Below are 25,593 nucleotides of genomic sequence, written 5' to 3' on the forward strand. Positions count from 1 at the left end.
GCGAGTGCCTGGTGCTGAATGGAGGGTCAGAGCTGCCCTTTCTTCTTGATGAAGGAGGGGGACAGCATCGGGCTTGCGTGCAGCTCTGAAAAAAGCATCTGAGGCTCGCAAGTTCTCTTCATTGTGGAATATGAAGCATAGGGCTGGCTGCCAGTGGCTGGGGCCCAGGTCCCAGAGGCAGGTGACTGCGGGGGCAGCAGGTGGGGTTGTCCGAGGAGCCCGTGTTGTGGAAGGAAGAGCTGGGCAGTGTGGGTCTCGGCAGGACACGTCTGGAGGCAAGGCGGGTGCTATCGGCCTTGTGGCCCAGGACCTTGTGGTCCAACCCTGCCCGTGGCTCTGGAAGGTTCGCTGCCAGGACCCGCATACACTCGGCTGTGGTTACACTAAGAGCGGAGGGCTAGACCTGGGGGAGATTGCTTCAAGTGTCCAGTTCTCACGTGTCCCTTGCATTTTGACCCCTCCAGAGCCGCGTCACTGAATGTACATTGTTCTGGTCGCTCCTCTCTGTCTGCTGCAGCCCAGTCGTGGTTTCCTTTCTAGAAAAAGACTCTTGTCACGGCTGCTCTCTTCTCCCATCACCTTGTGGAGAGGGAGCTCAGATGGGGCCGTCTTGCAGTGGGGACAGTCACGAGAGGCGGGGGCCACAGCCTGCGGGGCGCGGAGGCTGGCCAGGTGCTGGCGTCGAGCAGTGCCGCTGAGAGGTGCTGCCTTCGCCCTCTGTGTCCCCCCCGGAGCCCGGGCTGGGGTGGCAGAGTCAGTCCCGCTGCCCCAGCTCTGCTCACGGTCAGGACTCACCCCCCGGCCTTCCCTGCTTACGAAGACGACGTCCTGGCCCTTCCTCTACAGAGAAATCCTGACAGCTTAACTTCCGACCTGGAAACTCAGCATGTTTTATTTCCAAGGCAGAGGCTGTCTCTGCGCCTCCGCTTTCTGGCCTCTTAAGTCTCTTCTCCTTTGCTTCCTCTGTTAAGGGCTGAGGACGCAGCTTCACAGAGACCAGCAGGAATGCCATGTACGGGAAACCAGGGTGTGATGGTGTGGTTCCCGCGGGGGTCACGGGTTACACGGCCTGCGGTATGTTTCTTCTGCAGAAGGAGCACGCGGGCATCAACCCGAGCAGGTGTTTGGGGGTACGCGGCTGGTGACATTGCCATGTTTTCTCTGAGTAGAAATTTCAACATAAACTGTCGCCTTCGTTGTGGGTCCGGATGCACAGAAAGGTATACAGTGAAGCGTTGCTTCGGTGGCCCTGTCACACGCCTTGTCTCTGAAGAGGTCGCCGTGGACAACTGCTGGTGCGTCCTGCTCAGTGGGGTGCGTCTTCTGGCGCAGGGGCTGCGCGTGCCGTCCCGCGCTTCCCGTGGCACCGAGTCTGGGAGATCTTCCTGGCCTGGCGTCCACCTGCAGCTCCTCCTTCCCGCTGCCCGGATGGTGTGTCGTCGTTACCATTCTTGTGCTTTGGGGAACGTGCCCAGCAGGTCGCTCGGGGGCCGGGGGGCTGCAAGGCAGGGCACCGCGGAGGGGGCCCTGGTTCACCATCCCCGCAGCACCCCGCCTGCCTGCCCGTTGCCCCTCGGCCATCGGACACTTCCTTCGGCGGACTGCTGGTGGTCCTGTTTTAATTTTGGAGAGTTGAAAGGTCATTGGCATTTGCCCCGCCTGTTTCTCTGTGTGCATCTGCCTTTTCTGTCCGCCACTGGTTGTGTTCCCCCGTGTCTCTGTGCTCTGTGCGCTGCTCTCCGTGTAAGAAGCTAACCTCTGCCACGGGGTTCGCGCATCTGTCGTCCTGGCTCTTTGCATCTGCGCTCATGGAGCTTTATTTTCCGCTCCGAAGCCGAACGGACTCTCTGAGATTGTGACCATATTAACCCGTGCTTTATTCTCGAGTTTTTGTGGTTTCTTTTTTGACATGAAAATCTGATTCAGCTGCATTTATTCTTAGGGAAATGAAGTTGGCATTCAGCTTAGTTTTCCCTCAAGTGACTAGTTGGCTAATTTCTCCATCCCCATTGGCTGAATAATCCTACTTTTCTTTCTGTTTTTGTATTTTTTCTTTATATTTTCTTCATGAGATTTTGTGACTTGAAAGGCCACCTCTGGGGAGTTCCCGTTTTGGCTTGGTGGTTAACGAACCCAACTGGTGTCCATGAGGACGTGGGTTTGATCCCTGGCCTCGCTCAGTGGGTTCAGGATCCGGCGTTGCTGTGAGTGTGGTGTAGGTCACAGACTTGGCTTGGATCTGGCGTTGCTGCGGCTGTGGTGTAGACCGGCAGCTACGGCTCCAATTTGACCCCTAGCCTGGGGGCCTCCATATGCCACAGGTATGGCCCTTAAAAAAAAAAAAAAAAAAAGGCAAAGGAAAGAAAGAAAGGCCACCCATGTCTTTCAGTGCTTCTTGAGGTTCTTTCCGGCTGGTCTTCTTCTCCGGTGCTGGACTGTCAGGTCACTGCCGCCGCACAAGCTGTGATGTGCGGACACTCCCCGCCCCCGCCGCCTTCTTCCTCCCCAGAGGTTTCTGGGCTCTTCATCCACACCCTCTCCTTACGCGCTCGGACGCCGTTTTGTCTGTCCCACTTGGTGAACCTCTCGGTGGCGAGGTAAAGAGCGTTTTTAGAAACGCCGCCCGTGCCCAGGAGAGCCTCCCCTGGTGGGGGCTCCGTCCTCTGCTCAGCTCTCGCTGTTTTCCCAGCGGGCCTCTCCTCCTGCCACACGCGTCATGCCACTTGGGGGCAGTTTGCCAGGGTTTGGGGTCGAATCGAGGGTCCGACTGCGCTGGAGGAAGAAGGCCTTTCCTCGCACGGGTCAGCTGGCCTCCTCCAGCGGGCAGCAGAGGGGCGTGTGCCACCCTGGGTCTGGGGGCTCGGGGCCTTGCCCACCCGGCTGCGTCCGCTCCGTCCTCCCCGAGGTCTGTCCCCGCAGAGGGCAGGAGGGAGCGGAGCGGCCGGCAGGGCCTGGGTCTGTGCCCCCAGCTCCTCCCACGCTTCCCTCCAACCTCAGAGACCCTCCTCTGACCCTGGGCAGCTCGGACGCGGGTTGGTGTCCGTGTGCGGAGCCTGCTTTCCTCCTTGGAGGTTAGATGGGAGCGCCGCCCTCTCAGAGCGGGAGCAGGAGCCCGTCTTGGCGTCTTTGGAGAAGACTTCATGCTTCTAGCTTTTACTAAAGAATAATCCAGCGCCTTCCAGGCCCGGAGCGGGTTGGTAGAAGCTCCCGCCTGAGGTTCACGTGACAGAGGCGCGGGGCCTGGCTGGCCAGGCGGCCGGGGCTGGTGCGGGGCCCTTGCCCGGGTGACAGGGTTGGCGAGTTGAGGGACAGAGATGCGTTGCCTCTCAGGAGCTGTCTGGGCTCGGGGTCCCTGCGGCTGGGGCGAAGTTGCGCTGCCTTGGACGAACACCGTGTCCTCGTCACTGCCCCCTCAACAGCACAGGAGAGCTGCGGGTCCCTTTCTCGCAGTGCCCCTCAGGCCGCTTCCACGCTCTGCCCTGCCTCCCGCTCAGCGACGCAGCAGCCCAGGTACCTCCCGGCCGCCCTCAGAGGACACGGTGTGACGTGTGCAGTTTCCCAGGCGTTTCCAGTTCCTTCTTCTTTTCCTTCGTTGGCGTCGGTCGCTGTCCCACTTGGCCTCAGCTCTGTGGGGCCTCCTGGGACAACCTGGCCGCCCGCTTCGCTGTCGCTGACCCCGTAAGCACCCGTCGCCAGCAGGAATGCGGCACTTAGATTCTTCTCTAAAAGGAGCAGCAAGATAGAAGCTCCTCGGGGCCAAGCCCATGTCTTCTCGTCGTCGTGTCTCTTCTGCAGCAGCTGACAGGGCGACTGGTTTATGGGCGGTAACCTTCCCCAACAGACTGCTGAACTTTGAGTCCGAGGAAGTAATTTTTTAAAGCTCTTATTTTCTCTGTTGGTAGATTTCCTGAGCTTACTGGCCTGCGAACGGTCTCTTTTTCCCATCTTGGTGGGGACTTCCCGGGCCTGATGTGGGGCCACTGAGTCTCCATCGTCTTCTGTAGGTGGGAGGCGGGCCACACGGCAGACTTCCTGGCCGTGGCCTTTCCCTCCAGCCTCTGGTCTCCTTGCTTTCTTGGTTCATGCTGTCCGTGCCGAGAATTGACAGTTGTGTGGGCCTTGCTGCCAGCCGGCCTGGCCTGGGTTCATGCCCAGGCCTTTGCCCAGGCTCACAGGCTGCAGTTCAGCCCAGCAGTGGCGCCTCTGCTGCTCAGTCCTGGCTGGGGACTGGAAGGGGCGCCTCTGCATCCCGGCCGAGTCTGGCACAGGCAGCTGGGGCGGCATCTGCGGCCGGGAGTGCACCCTTTGGACGGTGCAGAATGCTGTGAGGGGATTTACACTTTCTACTGGCGAGCTAGAGCTTAATTTCAGGGACAGATGAGCCCCTGGGAACATGCTAACCGGCATGCCACAGACATGTTCGGAGGCGTGGGGAAGGCCATACAGTGACGGTCAGCTTGTGGAACAGAGGAGGTTCCCTGTGAGAGCTGAGCCTCTGGACAGCGAGGAGGAGGCAGAGACAAATTGGCCACGAGGAGCCCTGCTGGGCCGGGGAGGAGGGATCGCCCCACCCCGGGGCCAGGTGCGGGGAAGGGGGGGGAGGCTGCCAGATCCAGCGGCCCAAGGGGACTCTCAGTCCACATGTTTGCTGAAAACGTGTCTCCTTCTGCAGCTGAGAGTAAAGTTTCATAATTTTAGGGTGTATTTTTCATGAATTTGGTATGATTCTTTTAGATGAGAACTGCCATTTTGACACAAAAATAAAATTGCTTATATTGTGGCTGTTTCTGTAAAGACAGGCTGGGCTGCAGAGCCCAAGTGTTTGGTCAGGTGTGGTGACCCCGTCATGGTGACGGGGAGAGCTCAGAGCATGGGGCCCATGTTAGCCTGGGTGAGTGGGGGTCCCCAGGACAGAGGACTGCAAGGCAGGGGAGGGCGCGGGGTTTGTTGCCTATCTGGAGCACAGAATTTGGCAGCGTCTGGAGGCGTTTGGGGTTGCCCTCTGGGGGTGGCAGCGTGTTGTTGGCGTCCCGAGCGTGGAGGCAGCAGTGCAGCTACACAGCCTGCAGGGCGCAGGATGCCCTCCTCTCGGAAAGGTGCCCACCCTGCCAGTAGTGGTGAGATCGGAGAACCTCATCTAGTGCAGTGATTTCTCTTCTCTTTTCTCCTCACTTGTGTGGCACTTGTTTTAAAATCCTTATGTCTCTTGGTAGTCAGAGACAGCCCTTCCCAGAGGGGTCTGCAGACACCACCTGCAGCTGGCCGAGTTCTGGTTTCACGAGGGGCCGTACCTGTGAAAGTGCGTCTTGGGGGCTGGGGTCCCAGATCTGCGTGTCTGACGGTGCCCTTGGTGCCCCCCGCCTTTCTGGAGTTGGAGAGCCACTCCTTTCCAGTGGTGGGGATGTTTCTCCTCACCAGCCATCTTACCGTGTGGTCCCTGGACCCACCAGCCCCATCACCCTTAACCAGAATGTAGTGGGACGTGATACTGCAGCCTCTGGTGAGGAAACCCCAGGCCAGTGTGTGGAGATAGCGGCTGGCACACGGACTGAGTGGGAGGCTGGGGCATCCCACGTGGAGACAGGGGCCCAGGGCAGCGGAGGACGGAAGCCGGCTTAGGTCGGAGCAGCCCTGTCTGCATCACTGCCTGCTGCCGCGGGGTCGCACAAGGAGGCAGCCTTGTGCCAAGGGATGATGCACGGTGGGCCCTCCCCTTGCGGACCGGCTCTGGAGGGAGAGGGCACCTCAAGGAAGGGTTAACATCCTCCCGGTGAAGCCGCCGCCAGCTTCTTGCTTGCGAGGGGGAGAGAAGCCACCGCAGCCTTTGCGCAACCGCTCGCGGGGCGGCCCCTCCCGGCCGGGGGCGGGGCGGGGCGGGGCGGGGGGCGGGGCCGCGGTAATTGCCTTCATGGAAATTAGTCCGGAGCACGGCCGCCGGCCCTCGCTACGAGTGTCCGCCCGGCCACGGCTCCACGCGGCCCTCTCCGTCCACGCCGGCCTTGCCCACCGGCATCGGCACCCTCTCCGCCCGGGTTTCTGCTCCGCTTTTGTCTCCTCTGGCCGCCGCCGCCTCTGCCCCGGCTGTGCGGGCACATATGACGCGCGTGCTCTGTCCCTGCCTCCGCCCGGAGCTGGGGGAGCTGGGGGGGCGGCCGGGGGCCTGGGATCGCGGGGTCGCGCTGCTGGGCCACCATGGCCTCTGAAGCCGAGAGCTGCCACCGGCCTGGGCTTTGACGTCGCCGCCCCGGGTCTGCCAGGATCCTGGGGCCGCAGCAGAGGGGACCCGCCCTGGGTAAGAGGCCGCGTGGGTGGTGCGTGAGCCCATGGCGTGGAGCTGCACGGAGAGCGAGCAGTCCCGCTCTTATGCTGGCGGCTGCTTCTCCGCTTGTCTGCCTGTGGGTTCGCGTTCGGCTTTCCCCGCTTAAGGATTTTCCAGGAGCGCCTTCCGTTCAAAATAGCTGCTGAAGCCTTCGGTGCGGTTCCTTTTAGGCCTGAGATTGAGGAACAAGCTCATAACCAATGTCTGGGGTCCTGCTTTGGTGAGGACGGCAGAAAGCAGAGGGACGAACTCAGGAAGGTCCCCCTCCTGACCCACCCAGGAGTTTTCGTTTTACTCACTTAGAACTCTGGAGCCTTCCCTGGGTGGGGTGGCCCCCTTTCCAACAGTGCATGTAGGCGGGGGCTGGATCCCGCCTCGGTTTCCATGCTGGGGGTCTGTTCCAGCTGCCAGCTGTCAGAGGAGGGAGCTGGTTCAGTCTGCAGACATAGTCGCGGTTTTACAGAGGGCCAGCTTACAGACAGGCTTTAGGAAGGCAGGTGAAGAGAGAGAACTGACTTTTTCAGGCCCCCATGGAGCCTCCTTTTGGAGGAAGGGGTGTGGCAGCACAGCTGTGCAGTGGCGGCTCCTGGCTCTGCCTTGCTGCTCTCTCTGCTTGGATGGGGGGATGGGGGCGGGGGCGGAGGCGGGAGGGCCCGCTGGGGTGGGGACTCCCAGGCTCTCCAGAGCGGGTGGGAGTGCGGGGGCCCTCCGTGTTGTCTCAAGGAGCCCAAGGTGGAACACAGATTTCAGTTCCTAGGGTCCTTTCAAAGGCAGCCTTGGAGACAGGTTGGGAGTTAGGCGTCTGGAAAGAGACTGCTGCAGTCTTCCAGCGGTCAGACACTGCTGCTGGCTTTGAGAGAAGGTTGAGGTTCTGAAAGCGATTATTTCCCAGTTTTCAGCTTTTATTGAAAGCAGATGTTAGCTTTCTTTGACCAAACCAAACTTGGGATAAGATTTTATGACTTTGCTTCTTTTACTACCTTGAAATGCGACCTCCTTTCTCCTTGTTTAGCTAGTTAAATCATCACATTATGCAGACTCAATCTTTGAGTTCTAGAATTTATTAGCTAAGCATATTGATTTTCTTCTCTGTGTCAGGCGAGGAGATAAAGTATCTTGCTTTCCTGAGACAGTCCATGGGGCTGTTTCCCGGACATCTGCGCCCTGGGAAGGACAGGGACGGTGGCAGGCCCATTCCGAGCTTCAGGAAACCGGGGTGGGGAGAGGTGGTCACGGAGCAACTAGGCGAGGACATGACGCAGGTGTCGCCCCAGACCCCCAGTCCCTGGGCAGAGTCTGGTCTCGGTCAGCGAGGCCTGAGCTGTCGGGTTAGCGCTTAGATGAGGTGTCTTTAAGACTGAGCCAGGAGCTGCGTTTGCCTTAAAGATGCGGGTTATGGTAGTAGAATCTTCCCCATACTTGTAGGTGGGAGACTGGGTGGTTTCTGCGTGGAAAGGGTTTATGCCAGAAGTGGAGGCACTCACATTGGCGGTTTGCTGGAAGGCTCTTCTCTCTGCCCATGTTGAATGTCAGTTACGCCAGTTTAATTCTCGTCGGTCCTGTTCACGGGTCTCAATTTTTTTTAATATCTTAGGAAGTAAATGGGTGGTGAGACACTTTCACAAGCTTTACGCAAAGTCAAAGCAGAGCTTCTAGGGAAAGGGACTGAGGTGAGTAGAAATCAGGAGGGCAGGTTATTACTATTAAATTTTTGGCTGTTTGGTTTGGTTTGCAACTTTCTATGGTAAAACATACGTCACATAAAACTGGGCATCTTAAGTGTACAGTTCAGTGTTATTGAGTACCTTCGTATTGTTGTGCAGCCATCATCACTGTCTGTCTTTAGAACTTGTGCAAAACTGAAATCCTGTCCTCATTAAACCCTGACTCCCTATTCGCCCTCCCTCAGCCCCAGACACCCGCCCGCCTTTCCACCTTTTGCCTGGGAGTTTGGCTTCTCTAGGGATTGCTTGGGAGTGGAGTCGTACAGCTCTGGTCCTTTTGGGGCTTCTTTCACTAGTGTGGTGTCTTCTGGGTTCCTTCGCACTGTAGCATGTGGCAGAATTTCCTTCCTTTTTGAGGCAGAATAATGTGGTATTACTTTTTTTTTTTTGCATGTGGTATTACATTTTGCAAAGGATTGACTTAGTAGGAAGGGAAGGAACAGTTTCCCAGAGTCAGCGGCCTGTCTCGAGAGGTGCGAGGTGGTTCGGTCACCACACCGTTGGCCGTATGTGTGTCACCAGGTTCCGGGCTAGGTCACGTCCTCCTGCGCCCTCTGGTCTGGGTCTGTCTCCAGGAGCGAGGCTGTCGGTGGAGCCCCTTAGTCACCCTTGCTCTGTTTCACAGCCTCTCCGTTACCTTGGCCTGCGGGCCCTGAGGGTGGGTTGTTTCCTTCCCCTTGTCGTGGGATCTGACCTCATGGATTGCTGACGTCAGCACAGGGTTGGGAGTTTTGTGAAAGTTTACTGAACGTTGGTGTCTCCAAAACCTGAGTTCTTTCTGACTTCTGAATTTTTCCACGGCGCTGGGATCTCCCGGGAGACCCGGTGACTCCCCCCGCGGCCCACACAGAGCCAGTGTCTGACTTGAGCGTCTGCACTGGCCGGTGCTTGGGCCCTTTGACCTCTCTCTTTGGAGGCAGTAGACACACCGCCTTGCCTTCAGTCCCAGATTTGTGCTCTTGCACCCAAATCTGTTTGTGAGCAGCTCTTGTTCCCTCTGGAGCAGTGACAGTTTCTGAGAAGGTACAGGGAGGCCCGGCTGCTGCGGCTCCAGGCTGGCAGGTGCTTTCTGAGGCTGTGTGTGTGTTCAGTTTCACGGACACTCCAGCCTGGAAAGGGTTCGGCCTTGCTTAGCAGGGCGCCTGGCCCAGGCTCCGGAGGGACCAGACCTGTCTGTCTACCTTCTCCGCGCATGGGGAGAGGGAAGGCCTTCTGGACGCCCGGCCTCCCCTTGTAAAATGTTGCCTTGCTGTGCTGGTTTGAATTTGGCCCTTCCTACACTGAGGCTGGGGCTCTGTAGGAGAAGGCTGACGGGTGATGATTAGGGTGGGAAAAATAAGGCAAATGAGTATTTTAAAGCTGAGTGGGGAGACCTGGAGTAGCTGGTGGACCTCGGGGAGCTGTGTCTGGGCCCTGAGTGCAGCTCCAGCACTTGGATGTCACCCCTGGGTCGGGGGACAGATGGCACGGTCCCGTTTGACGGGCAGTCGCCCGTCTTCCTGCTGTCAGAAGAACTGCCTTTTCGGTTGAACTTCAGGTCTCCCGGCACCCGCCCCCGGCCGCTGGGGAGGGAGAAGCTGAGCTGTGACTGCTGCAGTAGCCAGAGCTGGCGGAAGGAGGATGCTGTCCCTTTAAGACCGTCTCCTTTGTATGCGCTGGATGAAGCCGGTTGCAGCTCTGGGTCTCTGCCGGGTAAAATCTGCAGAGCCACATTTAAATAAAGAAATAAATAGAAGCTTCCCTGTGTGGCTCTTCTATTCACTGCCGAGCACAATGGCCCCTTGTTGTTGGGGGCTCTTTAATCCCCTTCATTAAACTGGAACCCTGCGAGGGGCTGGCGAGGGGCTGCCGCTGGGCTGGTCCCGCGCTGTAAGCAGGACACCTCGTAAATTAACCTTTGCAGGCATGAGTTCCCAGCCTCCGGGCCCTCTGCTCCGTGCCCTTTGTGCGCAGGCTGCTGCCTCCCTGGTTGCCATTCTTTTCAGGGGAAGAGGGCTTAGCTGCCTCCCTGGCACCGAAGCGTGGCTGCCGCACGTGGCAGTCGGGGGAGGGGTTGTTTGTTGCTCTGCCATCTGGCCCATCCGCAGATCCCTCACAGTTTAACCCTGGTGGCTGCGCAGGAGAGCCAGGGCACGAGCGGAGAGACGCCTTTCCCAGGGGCCCCCGCTGCCTTCTCAGAGACTCTAGGTGCCGCGTGGACGTGGTGGCTTCTGAGCACCGCTGTTCCTTTCCCGTCCTGGCCGCGGCCTGCCAGGCGCCTTGGGACGCCGGCCGGGTTCCAGGGGCCGTTCTCCCCTCCAGCTCTCGAGCCGTGGTTTTGACTCTTCTTCATGCTGCTAAATGACATTAAGCATTTTGTCGGGGGAATTCTTTTTTTTTCTTATGGGCAACATGAGAATGACAGCTTGAGCTGAAGATTTGGTGTCTCATTGATAAGTTGAGCAGAGGAAAATGCATTTATGAAAATGTGAGATTTTTTTTTTTCCTCAAAGCAAAATTCCACGAGAAAAAATGAGATCTAAATCTGCTTTTTTGGGGGGGAAAGTTCTCAAGTGATTTGTCGAACCCAAAGGGAAGCAGCGCTGTGCTTTAAGGTGACCGAGGGCGGTGTGGAGAAGCCATTGAGAGACGGCGCGGGCAGTGTCCGGAGACTGCCGCGGAGTCAATGCGAGCAACTGTCTTGCTGGCTCTGACTGCACGTTGGTAGAAGCATCTTCTGTCTGCCCCTGGGACGGAGAAGACCTATCTTTTCTAGTAAGCACAGGCCAACATTTTAATTTTTCCTTTAAAAAAAAATAGCAGTGGCGTTCCCGTCGTGGCGCAGTGGAAACGAATCCACCTAGGAACCAACTATGACGTTGCGGGATCGATCCCTGGGCTCGCTCAGTGGGTTAAGGATCCCGCGTGGCTGTGGCTGTGGTGGAGGCCGGCAGCTGTAGCTCCGACTCAGCCCCTGGCCTGGGAACCTCCATGTGCCGTGGGTGCCGCCCTAAAAAGCGGGCAGCCTCTCCAGTGCCCTCCTGTTCACTCTGGCCCACTGCTCCGGACAGCGGTCTTCTGGATCTGATCATCTCTGCCCCGTGAGCCGTCCGTTGGCTCAGCGTCGTTTCCCTTCAGAGTTTAGAAGCCTCCGCTGTCCGGGGCGGGCACCCGCTGTTCTGGGAGCCCGAGTCTCCACTCGTGGGCGGTCTGGTTCCCTCTTTACTCCTCATCCTCCTGCTTCTGAACTTTGCTCTCAGGATTTCTCTGGACGCTTCCACCTTGTTTTCCAGAGTGAACGGCCCTCTTGCTTATTATATTTTGATGTGCCGCTTTTTTCAAGGCTCTTCTTTTGCTCTTTGTTCTGCGGGAGCGCCTTAACTCTGTCTTTTATTAGTCCCTTGTTGACCTCTCTTATTTTGGAAGAGGCCAGAGGGGAAGATGCATTTAATGTCCCAGAGCTTATTCTTTTTCTGTAGTTGCCTCCTTTTCAGAGTTTCCTGTTCTTGTCAAGTTTTCTGCTCCGGGGGCAGGTTGGGGCCGGTCTTCTCCCGGCCCCGCTGTTTCCCTTCCGGGCTGGAGGCTCGGCCGTCTCTGTGGGTGGAGAGGCGGTGTGGCAGCTCTGGGTGTGGGGACGGGCGGGGAGCAGAAGTGACCTCTCCATGGGACCGTTCCAGGCCCCCCAGCTGTGGGGCTAGAGGCCCCGCCCCGGGCACCCTCCCCCGGCGCGCTCACCTCCAGGCAGTCCAGGCCCTTGGTGTTTGCCTGTGCCAGGTACATATTCGGCACCTCGGGCACTGTGGACATGGCAGTGACAGGCGTGCGAGGTCCCCGCCCCCGAGGACTCTGCTCAGGAGGTGTTGGCGCTCTGCCTCCCCAGTCCTGGGAATTTGCCCGCGGCGCCTCTGCCCTGGGAGACGGCAGGTGTGTACCTCTTCCCCGTTTGTCTCCTCTCTCCAAAGCAGAGGTGGAGGGCGACAGGCACAGTTTGAGGCTGTCCTGCAGAAGCTCGATTGTGACCTTCCGGAAAGCTGTCGTGTATGTGTGTGTGTTTGTGTGTGTGTGTGTGAGCGCGAGCCCTGAACGCCTGGGTGCTTAGGTTCTGAGAAGGAAGCCTCCACCGAGAGTTGCCACCGGGGCAACGGCTTCTTGAGACACACGCTCTTGCCTCGTGGTCCATTGTTCACCAGCCCTGTCGCAAGGAGCGCAGTCTTGCCTCCGCCTGAGACTCACCGGTGATCCGATCCAGTCGACGCCGAGGTTCCGAATCAGAGCCCACCCGTCGCTCCCCCACAGAGCAGCTGTTCAGAAGTAAACCACTGCCTCCCATTTTCACAACCATGTTGTTGGGATGACTGTTTGTCTTCTGGAACCTCAAGAAATTAGTTTCTCAAAGGGAACATCTCATCTTTGAGGACTAGAAGGAAGCCCAGAAACAGCCCAGGGAGACCCCGTCAGGCATGCTTTTCTCTCGAATGGGGTTATTGCTTCTCAGAATGGGTTTCGCTCTAACTAGAGCTGGTCCGTTGTCAGCTAACCTTCTCCTGATCCAGCTGTTAGGATGCTCGCCTCCGAGACTCAGTTGAGGCCGCACTTGGAAGGCCTGGGCTGGATTTAGGTGGTCTGTTGGAATCTCTGAATGGCTGTGTCTTCCAGCCTCTCGTATCCTATAAGAGTGTATTTCAAACCCCAGGACCCCGTGCTTTCATTAGGCTACAAAACCAATTTCATGGGCAACAACAGTCACTGTTAAGAAAACTAAGAGTGAAGCAATAGAAAATGTCAATGGATTTCACATGGTGAGGGTATTGTCTTGGATACTGTGTGTAAGGGGGAGGTTGGCTTCTGAAAGCACATGCATTTCTCTTTCTTTTGTCCCCACACTCGTGGCATGTGGAAGTTCCCGGGCCAGGAATCAGACCCGGGCCTCAGTCGCAGCTTGTGCCACGTCTGTGGTAGCGGCCGGATCCTCAACCCGCTGTGCCACAAGGGAACCTCCTCAAACGTCTTTCCTTCCTTCCTTCCTTCCTTTCGTCTTTTTGCCTTTTCTAAGGCTGCACCCGTGGCATATGGAGGCTAGGGGTCTAATCGGAGCTGTTGCTGCCGGCCTACACCACAGCCACAGCAGTGCCAGATCCGAGCCGAGTCTGCGACCTACGTCACAGCCCACGGCAACACCGATCCTTAACCCACAGAGCAAGGCCAGGGATGGAACCCGCAACCCCATGGTTCATAGTCAGATTCGTTTCCTCTGCACCACGACGGAAACTCCTCAAACATGTTTCTTAATTGTGGGTCTTGGAGAGGTTTAAAAGATACTTTTCTAGAGAAGGGTAAGGGAGGAAAAATCAAGGCGTTCTCTTGTAGCACAGAAGGTTAAGGCTTCGATGTTGTCACTGCAGCAGCTTAGGGCACTGCCGTGGTGAGGATTTGATCTCTGGCCCAGGAAATTCAGCATGCTGCGGACTTGGGCAAAAAAAAGTTTAAAAAAGGTAAAATCCGCTTAGAATCTAATGTAGCCGACTAACCCATACGGTAGACTTAACTGTGGCCTATCGCTTCCACCCTCTTTTGTTGTCTTGCTTGAGTTTTTTAAATGCTTAGGAGGCAGTGCCCTCCAAAGGTGGTAGAGTGTGGTTCAGGGCCACAGGCGGCCAGTCGTGTGTCTCGTGCTTCCCAGCAGAGCTGTGGCTGTGGGCTGACCCTTAGAATTGTAATATGAGCCACAAATGCCGTGTCACTTTCCCGCAGCCCCGGGGAGAGCAACTAAAATAGTGTATTTTATTCACCGAGTTATCATCTCAGTGCGTAATCGATACAGAATAGTTTAAAGAGAGAGTTCACGTTTTTGGTGAAATCCGATGTGTAGCTTACATACTCAGCACATCCCAGACCGGGTCAGTCACATTTCAAGAGCTTAATGACGACCCGCTGGTGGCGGGTGGCCACCGCGTTCCTTGGTGTGGCCGCACCGCAGGCGCCTACGCCTGATGAAGGACGGAAGTGCCCAGGTGCTGCCCCTCCCGCCAGGCTGCATGGGCCCTTTGCTGAGGCCCCAAGGGAGCAGAACCAGCACCTGTGCGCGCCTCCTGAGCCCCCGAGGGCTTGAGGCCCTTGGTGACTACGGCTCATCCTCACGGCAGCCCGGCGCATGGCCGATGGGACCCCCCGCGTTCTTAGTGGGGTCATGGCCGGAGCAGGTCAAGGAACTTGGGCCGAGTGGCCCGACTGCCGTGTGCTGGTTGGAGCCCGGGCTCGCCTGATGCCACCACCTGTCTCTCCGCCGACCGCGTGGCTCCCCGCACGCGTGGAAGGGCCGTCGTAGGCTCTTCCAGCCCGAGCCCCGCTCTCACGGGAGACGGAGTCCGAAGGAGTGTGGAAGGGTTTCTTGCCCAGAGCTATGGCGGTGAATTAAGGAACTTAGATCTGATGATAAGAGCTTATTTTAAATGGTATCCAAAAAAAGTTAAAGGGCGTAAAACAGAGAGAAAAGTCCCGTAGCCCTGTCCGCAGAATCGGACACCCTTCCAGTTTGGGGTACACCCTTCTGGACCTGTCCTCTCTACATACTCCTTCCCCACCCCTCCAGCAGTGGCACAAAACTGTCGTTCACGTTGCTTTGCCGTTGCTCCCCTCCCTGCGAGGGTCCCGGCCACTGCCCCCAGCCGGGGTCAGCCCCAGGGAGCGAGCTGAGCCTAGAGCTGGGCTCGCCAGGGGCCTGGCCGCCCAGTTTCATTCCTGACCAACCTCTCACGGGCGGCCTTTCCTCTCCCGCCCCTTCTGACCACTGCTCCGTCGTCAGAGCTGTTCTCTGGGACCCGAGGCCCTTGTGACGTGGGGAGACCTGATGCAGAACGGCAGCCGGAGCGTCCCTGCAGGCACCCACCTCCCCCGGGCTTCTCGCCTCTCCCGAGCTTTCTCGTCCTTTGGGGGCCTCTGGACGCTTCGTATCTCCGGCGCGGTAACCTCTCCCTCCTCCCTGCAGTTCCCAGTGACCTGACGGCAGAGGAGCGCCAGGAGCTGGGGAACATCCGGCGGAGGAAGCAGGAGCTGCTGGCCGACATCCAGGTAGGCGGCCGGGCAGCATCTTCCCAGGACACCTGACTGCCCTCGCCGCAGCACTGCCCTGCAGGTTGGGGACCCCTGTGGGCGGGTGCGAATGGAGTCTCCGAGAGGCTGCTTGGCCATCAGAGTGGCCCCCGTCTGCTGACTGCCAAGGGCGCGGGGCCCTGGAGGCGACCCGCACCAGGCTTGAGCTTCGGTCTACCCATGGCCTGGTCTTGGCTGCCGCTCCCCGGCAGGGCGGTTCTCCTCTGAGACTTTGAGCTCTTGGGACTCAGTTTCTTCATCTGGAGACAGGGATGAGCACATCCGTTGCCAGGCTGCCATGAGATGGATCACATTAGCCCGTGGGGATGCAGGTTCTTTTAGAATTCTCTGTGAAGCACGCTGGCAGCTCAGGGTGGGCAGAAGGGGCACACCCTGTAACCCAGGCTGCAGGTGTGGGAGGGAAGCTGGGCCTGCCCAGCGCTGCCATGAGTTAACTTAGTGTCGCCCCAGTTCTCTGATTCCTGCTTCACTGGTCAATGCTGGGAAAGCCAAGCAGTTCTTCTCTTGAGGCCGCCTCCACCATGGAGGCCGCCTCCCCCGGGGCCCATCTGGTGCATCACCCGGGCCTGCTTAGATGGGGAAGGGGGTGGAAGGTAGAGCGTGCATCGTGTTCCCTTTGCCAACCGCTTGGCGGCAGCATCGGCCCGGTACAGGTGCCGCTGGCTGCACAGCCTGGGCCCTGGGGAGTCCCGTGTCCTGGGAGTCTTTTTACTTTTTATTTTTATTTTGCCCTTGTGTTAGGGTTTGGGTCGGGGTTAGGGCGTGTTCTCAGACCAGAAATTGGACCTGGGCCACAGCAGCGAGAGCACTGAATCCTAACCACCAGACCACCAGGGAACTCCTGTCCTGGCGGCCCTCTCTCCCCCTCATGTTCAGTGAGCTGCGGAGCAGCTCTGAGGGGCCGTATCGAGGCAGTCATTTTTCAGTGGAAAATCCGCATTTTACATAGGGTGGACCATCGGCCGCTTCCTTCTCAGACCAAACTCCTCGAGGTAGGAGCTGTCTTTCCCCCTTGGTGTTCCCCAGATGCTTCCTCTCTGGTGGCAGCTCAGTAAACACTTGTTGAGTAGGTGAATTTTCCAAGAATGTTTAGGTTTTGCGGAGGTTGTCTCTCTAAATTTCGTCTTGCTTGATTTTATTTCTGTTTCACGGGAGTTACGTGAGGTGTCGGAGGTTTTCATCTGAGCTGTGTCTTCCTCCGGGTAATCCTGGGCTCTGTGTTTTGCAGAGACTGAAGGATGAGATAGCAGAAGTCGCTAATGAAATTGAAAACCTGGGGTCCACAGAAGAGAGGTGAGTCTGTCTCCTTCCGGGGGTGTGGTGGCCGAGTGTCGCCAGGCTCGGGCCCGGAGTCGCACGCACGTCGCATGTTTGAGAAGAAAGTGTGTTTTCTGCCCACTTCTCCTGGCGAGCACGTCCGTGACCGGACTCCCCGCCTTCTTCGCAGGGGCTCCCCTAGGGAGGGCTTGTGATGTCTTTGGAAGGGAAGGGCTGAACCGGAGAACTCGGCAGGTCCCTCAAAGCCTTGAACTGCCCTTAGGCTGTTGTGTGAACTGTTGCTTCCCCTCTCTTGTCCACCGTGTTGGTATTTTAGAGTTTCCGGTTTTCCCTTTGGGTAAAGGGAAAGCTTAGTGGATGCCGCTGTGTGTGCAGTTCCGGGATGCTGGGGGCCCAGCTGTGTCTGGGCATCCCTGCAAGTTTGCTTGCACCTCCCGAACCCGAACCCTAACCCTAACCCTAACCCTAAGAGCACATAGAAACGAGAGTACAGTGCAACGCGCCAGGGAGTAAGTATCTGGCAGGTTCTTTTTTTTTCTTGTAACTGCAGAGAAATGCTCGTCACTTAGAGTTTACTTCTGCATGGGGTTCCCAGACCATTTTGTACCCAGCTCACTACATGTCTGTGTTTTTCTAAGCCTGAGTCTCCCTGTCAGGCCTCATGACACCTTTTGGTTTTTTTTTCTTCAAACATGTGCGGCCAGGACCGTCAGGGTTAGTGAAGTGGCCAGCTCATCACGTGAGGTCTATGTATTGTCCATTCTGAATGACACCTTTCTTCCTTTGCACTAAAAAAAGAAAGAAAAAAAAATGTAACTTAAAAGACATGGATAAAGTGGAGTTGATCAGAATTTACAATTTCTGTTCTTATAAAAGTTCCTCTAAAAAGAAGTGAAAAGGTGGAGTTCCCGTCGTGGCGCAGTGGTTAACGAATCCGACTAGGAACCATGAGGCTGCGGGTTCGGTCCCTGCCCTTGCTCAGTGGGTTAAGGATCCAGCCTTGCCGTGAGCTGTGGTGTAGGTCACAGGCGTGGCTCGGACCCTGTGTTGCTGTGGCTGTGGTGTAGGCCAGTGGCTATAGCTCTGATTAGACCCCTAGCCTGGGAACCTCCATATGCTGTGGGAGCAGCCCCGGAAATGGCAAAAAGACAAAAAAAAAAAAAAAAAAAAGTGAGAAGGCAAGCCACAGACCAGGAGAGAATATTCACAATACCTGTCTTTGCAGTAGGACTCGTATCCAGACCGTATATAGAAAGAACACATCCAACTTACCAATGAAAAGGCAGCTGAAATAAAAAATGGGCAAAACTCTTGAACAGACACTTTAATGTGTATAATAGACACAGGAAAACTGCTCAGCATCATTGGTCTGAGGAGATGCCACGTCACACCCACTAGGGCGGCTGACATTAAATAGACAGGGGTGGGGGGGCCGGGGGGGCCTGGTGCTGTTGATAATATGCTGTGTCACTGCTGGGGAAGATGGGCTGGCAGGTCGTCTCGATGTCACCTCTATGGCCGTGCTGTACCCAGCAAGTCAGCCCCCGGTATTTTACTCGAGAGAGAGGAGAGCACGCCCACAAAGAGGCTTGTGCAAGGATGTTTACACTATTCTTAGTTAAAAGAGCCCAAACCGGTACATGGCTTTAAACGGCTACCAGCAAATGAACGGATGGACAGATTAAGGTAATAGATGTTGTGTTTTTTTTTTTTTTTTTTTTTTTGCTTTTTAGGGCCACACCCTTTGCATATGGAGGTTCCCAGGCTAGGGGTCAAATCAGAGCTATAGCCGCCGGCCTACCCCACAGCCACAGCAACGCGGGATCCGAGCCACGTCTGTGACCTACACCGCAGCTCATGGCAACACCAGATCCTCAATCCACTGAACGCAGCCAGGGATTGAACCCACAACCTCAGGGTTCCTAGTCCGGTTTGTTTCTGCTGCACCGTGACGGGAACTCCTTCTTCTTCTTCCTTCCTTCTTCCTTCTTCTCCCTTCTTCTCCTCCCTCCTTTCTTCTTCTTCTTCTTCTTCGTCTTCGTCTTCGTCTTCGTAGACGATTCTCTCTCACGGCTACAGCTCCGGGGTGATGCACACGGTCTCACACTGGAGGACGGTGACAGGTGTACCACTCAGTGAGCTTTCTAAACATCCTTGAGGTGTTTACTGAAAATATCACACGATGCGTAGATCACACCCACCAAAGCTCCAAAGCATCCTGTTGAGAAGGAGAGCCGCTGCTGCTGCCGCTGCCACTGCCGTGGAAGGAACCAGGGCGCGTGCAGCCAGGGTCAGGGTGTCAGTGACCTCCCGTGGTTAGCCCTGAGCGTGCCCGGGCTTTTCTGGATAAATCTCAAAGGCCCTGCAGGTCTGGGGACAGGCGTGGGAGTGCTGTCAGGCTTTCGAGGCTTCCCGGGCGCCTGGAGGGTAAAATGGCTGTGGTGGTGTTGACAGGAAGAACATGCAGAGGAGCAAACAGGTGGCCATGGGCAGGAAGAAATTCAACATGGATCCTAAGAAGGTAAGGGAGCGGCTGCAGCTGGTGCCTGTGCTCGGTAAGGTGGGGGGAGCCCAGGGCCTGGGCGAGGCTCCCGCAGCGGCTGCCAGCCCTGCCCCCTGGAGAGCCACCTGCTCTGCGTCCCTGGCTCCCCCGCCCTTCCGCCTCCTGTCCGGGTGCCCGCGGGTCTGAAGCGCCGGGCGTCTCTGCTGTCTCTCCAGGGGATCCAGTTCCTGATAGAGAACGACCTGCTGAAGAACACGTGTGAGGACATCGCCCAGTTCCTGTGCAGAGGAGAAGGGCTCAACAAGACGGCCATCGGCGACTACCTGGGGGAGCGGTAAGGCCCCAGGGCGCGCGCCAGGGGACGCTGGTCGGCCGTTGCCCGGAGAAGCAGTCCGGGCCCAGCGGATCCGCAGCTGGTGTGTGCGTGGGCGCAGGGGCGCCTCGCCTGTCCCCCTCCATGCCGCAGGGACCGCCGGGCGGGAGGTGGCCCGGCCGGGGCGGGGCGGCCCTGGCGTCTCCACGTCAGCGTCTGGCCTCTGCCTCCCGACCCGACCCCGTATCTTCTGCTCTTCTTGCCAGAGATGAGTTTAACATCCAGGTTCTCCATGCGTTTGTGGGGCTCCACGAGTTCACCGATCTCAACCTCGTCCAGGCCTTACGGTGAGCGAGCCCCCAACGAGGCGGGTCTCGGGTGGCCTGCGTCCGGTGGGGCGCTTCAGTGAGCTGGTGCCTCTGGCGGTTGTTTGAGTGGCAGACGCACCTTGGAGGGTCACCGTCTCTTGGCTGGTGGTTAGAAATGACTGGACGGTTAAAGGGAATGAAGTCGAAAACAAATTTTGACGAAACTCTTCCTCGGGTCTTTCATTTCACATTTTGGAAATTAATGAATATTTAAATGTTGAATCTTTCCTAATTTCATTTTAGAAAATCTTAATTTCCTGCCCCAGAGTAGGAGGTAGGACGTGTGCCCTTCGTTTTAGAAAAAGTAAATGTTCATGTTTTGGCCAAATTTCTTCCCTTGGCCTTTTGAGAAGTTGTCATTTGGTATTTTCACTGCTGTGAGTGAAGATACGACTGTCGTGTTTAGTGTTATTTAGGTAGATGACAATGATCCAGAATTAAACCTGTTGGCCACGAGTCTCTTTGACTTAAAAGGATCAGTCGGGAATACTTTAATAGAAAATCTCTCTCTGCCACTAATCTTTTTTCCTGGAAGTTGGAGTTCTTTTAAAATGAACATTATCTGTATTTCAGTCTTGTGCACTGGTCTAAGGAGAACTGCTCTTTTGAACAGGAAAATCTTACTTTTTCTTTTTTTCCTACGTACCTTACCTCTGATGGAGAGAACAGAGCTGTGGAGTTCTGTTAGCCTGCGTCTACTCAGGGTTACTTAGCAGGAGGCTGGAGCCCCTCACGGTCCCCTTTGCCCCAGGAACGATTCACGGAGAGAGAAACTGTCTGCCCCAGTCCGGTAACGCCCTGTCTTCACCTGGCAGGCAGTTCCTGTGGAGCTTCCGGCTGCCAGGAGAGGCCCAGAAGATCGACCGGATGATGGAGGCCTTTGCCCAGCGCTACTGTCAGTGCAACAACGGGGTGTTCCAGTCCACAGGTGAGCGGGAGGCTGCCCGCCTGTGGCCCGCCGCATCCACCGGCTCTGCTGGGCACTAGGTGGTCTCTAAACCAAAAGCGCCTGGGCTCTGGCCTACAGACATTGCTGTCAGTGATACTTAGAGTGCTAAAGAGTTGGAAACTCTCCAGAGCCCAAGAGGAATGTAAGTTATGGTTCCTCCATTAGGAAATAGGCAGCTATTACAATCATGCTTTTGCGAGGCCCTTGGCGGTCTCGTGGGAGGATTCAGTGCTTTCACTGCTGTGACCTCAGTCCAGTCCCTGGTCTGGGAACGGAGCTCTGCATCGAGCCTGCACGCTGCGTCAAGCTGCAGGCTGTGGCCAGACCAACAGCACCAAAACACCAAAACATCATGCTCTTAAAAAGAGAAGAAAGCTTTATTGACATGCGCAGATGCTAATAAGATGAGCAAATGAGCAGAGAAAAACCATAACCCAAAAAGACACAGGCGCTGCAAGTTCATTGCAGCCCTGTTTACAGCAGCCGAGGCTGGAAACAACCTAGGTGTCCACCAGCAGGGGAAAGGCTAAGGAAGATGTGGCACAGTGGAGTGCCACCCCCCACACAGAAAGCACCAAACGATGCCAACAACATGGACGGACCCGGACACTGTCACGCTGAGTGAAGTGAGTCAGTGAAAGACAAACAGCCTATGATAGCGCCTGTATGTAGAGCCAGAAAAATACAGGGATACAAATGAACTTTTTTTCCAGAACAGACACAGACACACCGACTTTGAAAAACTTCTGGTTACCAAAGGGGACAGGTCGGGGGTGGGAGGGACGGACTCGGGGTTGGGGCCTGGCGGATGCACCCCGAGGTATGTGGACCGACCGGCCAAAGCCCAGAGGACCCTTCCCCAGATCCTGTGATCTGCTGTGTGGGGAAAGATTCGGAGAGAATGGATATGCGTAGAGGCGGGACGGGGTCGCTTTGCCGCACAGCAGACGGTATCACAGCCTTGTGAATGAGCTATACGTCAATAAAACTTAAAAAGGGAAAAAAAAGATTAGCAAAAAAGCAGGCTTTAAAACTATATGTTTTAATTCTAATTGTGTTACAGTCTGTATCTGTGCGATACATTCATTGTTATTTTTTGGACGGCCGCCGCTGCATGTGGAGGTTCCCAGGGCAGGGATCAAACCCACGCCACAGCAGCCACGCAGGCCACTGCCGTGACAACACCGGATCCTTAACCTGCTGCACCACAAGGGAACTTTCCTGTGAGATACGTCGATGGTGTGTTACGTGTAGGCACATTTATGTAAGAAAGAAAAACGAATTATTATTTGATAGCAGGATTATAGGTAGTTTATATTTCCTTTTTTAAAAAAAAATTCGGCTACACTGGCAGCACGTCGAAGTTCCCTGGCCAGGAATCGGACCTGCACCCCAGCGGCGACCTGAGCCACAGCGGTGACAATGTCGTATCCTTAGCCTGCTGTGCCGGGCCGGGGATTGAACCTGCGTCCCAGCACTCCAGAGATGCCACCGATCCCATTGCCGCACGGTGGGAACTCCGTTTCTGTCATTTCTTGTGCCCTATTTTTTTTCCTTTGGCCTCGCCTGTGGCATGTAGAAGTTCCCAGGCCAGGGATTGAAGCTGTGTCACGGCAGCAACCAGAGCCACAGCAGGGACAGCGCCGGAGCCTTAGCCCACTGTGCCACCAGGGAACTCCTGCCCACTCTTGTGCACACTGCTCTCTGTTCTCTCTCATCTGCCTTCCTTCTTCTTTGGGGTCGGAGGTTTCTGATCCGGTTGCTTCTCTCTCCTAGACACCTGCTACGTCCTCTCCTTTGCCATCATCATGCTGAACACCAGCCTGCACAACCCCAACGTCAAAGACAAGCCCACCGTGGAGAGGTTCATTGCCATGAATCGCGGCATCAACGACGGGGGGGACCTGCCTGAGGAGCTGCTCCGGGTGAGCTCGGCTCTGCTTCACGGCAGGGGCCTCGGCGGCGGCACTGACTGGGGATGGGCGGGCGGGACCGGGTCGCCGGGGTCTGCTCTTGAGCCTTCATTCAATCGTGTGAATTTCAGTACGAGATGGACAGCAGCGGGGAAAGCGCTTTAGACGTGTCCAGCTGCAGGCTCCACCGGTCAGGCTTTCCTTCCTTTCCCAAGTGTCCATCAGGCGTCTGGCTGATCTTGTCTGTGAGCTGCCCGAAGGCGCAGACCCCGGCCTCCGGTGCTCGGTGCCCAGCGAGGCTTGTTCAACGGCGGGGAAAGGGAAGGGGGAGAGAGATTTCCAGAATCAGAGACAGCAGTGTCATCTCTTACCCCAGAATCTGTACGAGAGCATCAAAAACGAACCCTTTAAAATCCCAGAGGATGACGGCAATGACCTCACGCACACCTTCTTCAACCCTGACCGGGAAGGCTGGCTCCTGAAGCTCGGTAAGGGATGCCCCTCCGGGCTCGGGCTCCTAACGGGACCCGAGAAAGGAAGGGTGCGCGCGCCCGCCCGCACCCCCGGGCCCGCTCTGTAGGGGGGTTGGCGTGGGAGGCGCTAAGGAGAGGCTTTGGTAGGAGTTGATACTGTGGTAACAGGATCGCCTCCAGAAAGGAGGTGGCTGCACAGCTAGGCCCGGGGACGCACAGAGGCCACACGAGCTGGCGCTCCGCGTTTCCGCTCTGGGATCGAGTGAGGAGGGCCCCGGAGGACCTGGTCCTTTTCCCTTCCCTGCCCCCCTGAGCGCGGGGGGCGGCCAGCTGTGCCCACCTCTCTCCTCCCCTCACGAGTGTGTGCCCGGCGCTCCCGCCTCCCCAGTGCATCACCTCCTCCTGCTCTGGCTCCCACGGGCAGCGTGCATGGCAACCCAGGGCCTGGCTGCAGCGCAATCACGCCACTCCTCCTCATTCTCGGGCGCTGGTTTTTTCCCCCTCCTTTCTGATCCGAATCAGCCACATTAATGATTTTGTTCATTCAGAAAAACTAAAACTTATTCCTCTCCCCTCTGCCAAGAGTGAGCTCGTATCACCGAGATTCGTGGTTGTGTCTTGCCATGAAGGTGACAGTTTCCAAAAGGAAAAAGTCGTGGAGTTTTGCACACGTTCCCGCACACATGTGCTTGTTTCAGTAACCACCTGGGACGCAGGGCGAGCCCCTGCTTGTGCCCAGGTTAATTGTTTGACCGCTGAGGGAGCGCTCTGTTCGCTCACCCTGGCTCCCTCGTTACCAGGGGGTGGGTCAGAACCACCTCCTCTACCAGTTCGGCCCCTGGTCCCGTGAGCTTGGACGTCATCACACGCGAGGCCGTTACCGACACATCTGGGAAGCGCTGAAAAGGAATCTTTCACTCCTGACTGTTCAGACAGCAATGAGATTTATATTCCGTTTTAAAAGCATATCTCAAGCCCTTGTGTTTATGCATAATGACGTAATTCACAAATTCCCCTTAAAGCACCACTTCACTGATTGGGGTTTTAAACATCTCTTGAATTTGTCACATGCTGTGTATCTTTAAGCCGCCGGTGGAATCTTTGAAGTTAGGGCTATAAAACCCCCCACCCCAGAGGCAGCCTTTCTGCTCCGCATCTTTGTTGCCAAGTGGACGGAGTTAAAAGGAAGCCTGCTGGGAATTTAAAGAGTGCCTCCCACTTTGGATCTGCTTCCCCCTCCAGCAAAATTTGTTTAAATGCTAATACTAAGTGTTAGCGCTGACAGCCCAGCTACTAAAATTAGAGCAGCTCAGGGATTATCTTGGTTCTTATACCAGGATGCCATGTAAATTCATGAGGCATCCCCTATTTTTAAAAAGAAAAAAATTAACTAAATGTGAGGCTTGTTTTTAGGTCACTGCATCACTTCGTCTAAACCTCCACCACACCCTCCTAACGTCTTCGTGTTGTGTTTTCATCGTAGCACAGAGTCAGCCCTCTGTGCGCACGCGCCGCCGAGGCAGGCCTTCCGGCCGCGGCCGCCGTGTGTCTGTCCATGTACGCGTAGAACCATGAGGATGTGTGTTCTCGTGTACACACACATGTGCGTATGTGTCAGCAGGGTTGCGTGTGTGCTCTTGTACACACGCTTTAGAAAGCGAGAGCCCTCTCAAGAAAGGCGCTTACTTTCCCCCGGAGTGGTCTTCACTTCGCTCTGGATTCTGCACGAGCTAAGCAGCGTTAGCTCGGTGAGAACTGATGTGTGGCATCTTTGGGGCCAGCTTTTCAGTGGCACCTCGGATCTTGCCTTTACCGGGTGGGGGTTGGCAGACGAGGCAGGCCCCTGGTTCGCGTGCCAGCCTGGGCAATTGGCCCGTTACCCCGTGTCTGCCCTCCCACCCCCAGGCGGACATGAATGACGAATGCACTGCACTTTGAGACTAAGCAATCGGGTTTAATTTCTTTGTTTTAATTTTCTTTTCTCCCTCATTTGTATGTTTCCATGATTTTGGCTCTCCTTTTCCTTGCCCCACACTCCAGGAGGTATGTAATCCCCTCATCCTGCTCGCTCGCTCTGCCCAGGCCACTGTAATCGCTGCAGCGTTTTCTTATTCTGTTGTTTTGGTTCTTTTGTTTTTAATTGCTGGTGGTAGTGTTAATGCTGCTTCTAGCTTGCCGTACAGTCCCTAGGGAACGGGTCAGGATGGGGTGTGGAGCGACCTTCCTGCTTCCCCTCTCCGGGGTGGCACGTGGTGTGTCCAACAGCCAGGTCCCCAGACGTGGGGTCGTGTGAGCTTCCCCGTGCGCAGGGACGCAAGAAAACACACTGTGACGGGGATTCGAAGACGCGAAGGGCTCCCTGTGCAGCTGGTCAGGCAGGTGCTACGCCGCTGACGCTTCTGGACCCCCCTAGAGTCTCAGTGGCCTCTCGAGCGGAGCAGGGGAGGAGGAGAGGCCACCGAGGGTCCCGCGGCCGCGCGCTTGCGCACACGCGCCGCGATGGGAGATGCAACCTAGGAAAAGAATTACACTAGACCCCGTAGGACATGGGCCTTTTGCGTGAAAAGGGAAATTGTGTTTCTGAAACTCAAAATGATGTCAAGTAAAGTATTTTAAAAACCCCTAAAAGGTGGAACCCCTCCTTGAAGTCCTTCTGTTTAACCT

The 25,593-nt window shown here is 56.4% G+C and overlaps 1 protein-coding gene across 6 annotated transcripts in view; it reads left to right on the forward strand.

Annotated features, from left to right (window-relative positions):
- CYTH1 (cytohesin 1) overlaps positions 1 to 25,593 on the forward strand; it is a 77,029-nt gene that overhangs the window by 40,933 nt on the left and 10,503 nt on the right. For 3 of the 6 annotated variants that reach the window (XR_014820637.1, XM_084983423.1, XM_005656903.4), the window contains exons 2-9: positions 15,008 to 15,090; positions 16,361 to 16,425; positions 18,865 to 18,931; positions 19,129 to 19,247; positions 19,493 to 19,573; positions 20,410 to 20,522; positions 22,320 to 22,468; positions 22,833 to 22,944. Coding sequence is in view for 3 of the 6 variants with exons in the window: in XM_084983423.1 (XP_084839549.1) it covers positions 15,008 to 15,090; positions 16,361 to 16,425; positions 18,865 to 18,931; positions 19,129 to 19,247; positions 19,493 to 19,573; positions 20,410 to 20,522; positions 22,320 to 22,468; positions 22,833 to 22,944 (789 nt within the window). In the remaining 3 variants the exon portion in view is untranslated. Of the gene's footprint in view, positions 1 to 5,898; positions 6,293 to 15,007; positions 15,091 to 16,360; positions 16,426 to 18,864; positions 18,932 to 19,128; positions 19,248 to 19,492; positions 19,574 to 20,409; positions 20,523 to 22,319; positions 22,469 to 22,832; positions 24,973 to 25,593 lie in introns of those variants that run through there. The other 3 variants (XM_084983424.1, XR_014820638.1, XR_002336946.2) reach the window with 3 other exon arrangements.

Source organism: Sus scrofa, chromosome 12, assembly GCF_054392235.1.
Source record: "Sus scrofa isolate SSC_HxYL_T2T_F1_AM1 chromosome 12, Sscrofa_HxYL_maternal_Yorkshire_Landrace_v2.0, whole genome shotgun sequence".
In the NCBI taxonomy this organism is placed as follows: Eukaryota; Metazoa; Chordata; class Mammalia; order Artiodactyla; family Suidae; genus Sus; species Sus scrofa.